General features: G+C 46.2%; 1 protein-coding gene across 1 annotated transcript in view; it reads right to left on the bottom strand.

Annotated features, from left to right (window-relative positions):
- The window catches only part of LOC106807339 (collagen alpha-1(IX) chain-like), a 14,556-nt gene extending 13,847 nt beyond the window's left edge, over positions 1-709 (bottom strand). Inside the window, exon 1 of the mRNA XM_014809647.1 lies at positions 543-709. Within this exon, the coding sequence (XP_014665133.1) occupies positions 543-709 (167 nt within the window). The remainder of the gene's footprint in view (positions 1-542) is intronic.
- Positions 710-943: the final 234 nt, after the last annotated feature.

The raw sequence follows: 943 nt of genomic DNA, 5'->3' as shown, positions 1-943 counted from the left end.
AGAGAGAGAGAGAGAAAGAGAAAGAGAGAGAGAGAGAGAGAGAGAGAGAGAGAGAGAAAGAGAGAGAGAGAGAGATAGATCGGACGACAAAAGTACTGTTTATTTGTAAACTAATCTATATATGTCTAGTATTTTCTGGAGTGCAATGGCGCACATGCGTGCGGTCAGGTCTTTCGCTACTGTCTGTCCACAAGATCTAATCCTCCCTGCACCTCTCCATGGATCTGAGTTTTAAGTTATATTCGTAGGTTATCGCCATGACATCGAGTAAACTCTCAGATATGCCTTCCCCTCTGTCCACTGTTCGCCAGCGATATCCCACCATCACCATACACACGCCTCATCTTCTTCTCCCACGCACTCTCACTTAAAGTTCAAATTGTGCAGTTAAATAAATAGCTACATATATTTACCTTTACCTTTATATATTATATTAAACAACTTTAATAATTTTATCCTGCGTCTTTGAAGCGTATTTCAACGAAAATGTAACCGGGTTCTGACTTCATTTTTTCCAATTTGAACTTTAACGATGCACTCACCTTGTTGGTATCCTGAGGTTGAAATTCTTCCCGATTCTGTAGGCGACCTGCGTCTCCTCTGATCCCGTTACCTTGCTAATGCCCGGCTGATCAAGATGAAGCTTAGAGATGAAGTCAAACCCTACAGCGAAGATGAACACAGTTTCGGGAAACCCAACGCACACCATCGCGACTCCAGGAGCGGAGCAAGCCGATAATCCGAAACGTTCTGGACGAATCCGGGCCGAATGCTGCCGACGACCGGACGTGCCGAATGGGAAAAATCCGCTCAGGGAAAAACAATCCGATCCGGTTTGCCGACGATGCGACTGCCGGTAGCGAAATCGTGCTGTCGGTGTGTTTTAACTCTTTCACCGCGGAGGCGGTAGGAGGAGGCTGACCCTGACAGCGTGATTCCTCTC

This window comes from Priapulus caudatus, unplaced genomic scaffold (assembly GCF_000485595.1).
Source record: "Priapulus caudatus unplaced genomic scaffold, Priapulus_caudatus-5.0.1 Scaffold209, whole genome shotgun sequence".
NCBI classification, from domain to species: Eukaryota; Metazoa; Priapulida; class Priapulimorpha; order Priapulimorphida; family Priapulidae; genus Priapulus; species Priapulus caudatus.
The sequence above is the reverse complement of the archived record's forward strand: the minus strand, read 5'-3'. Positions and strand labels throughout refer to the sequence as shown.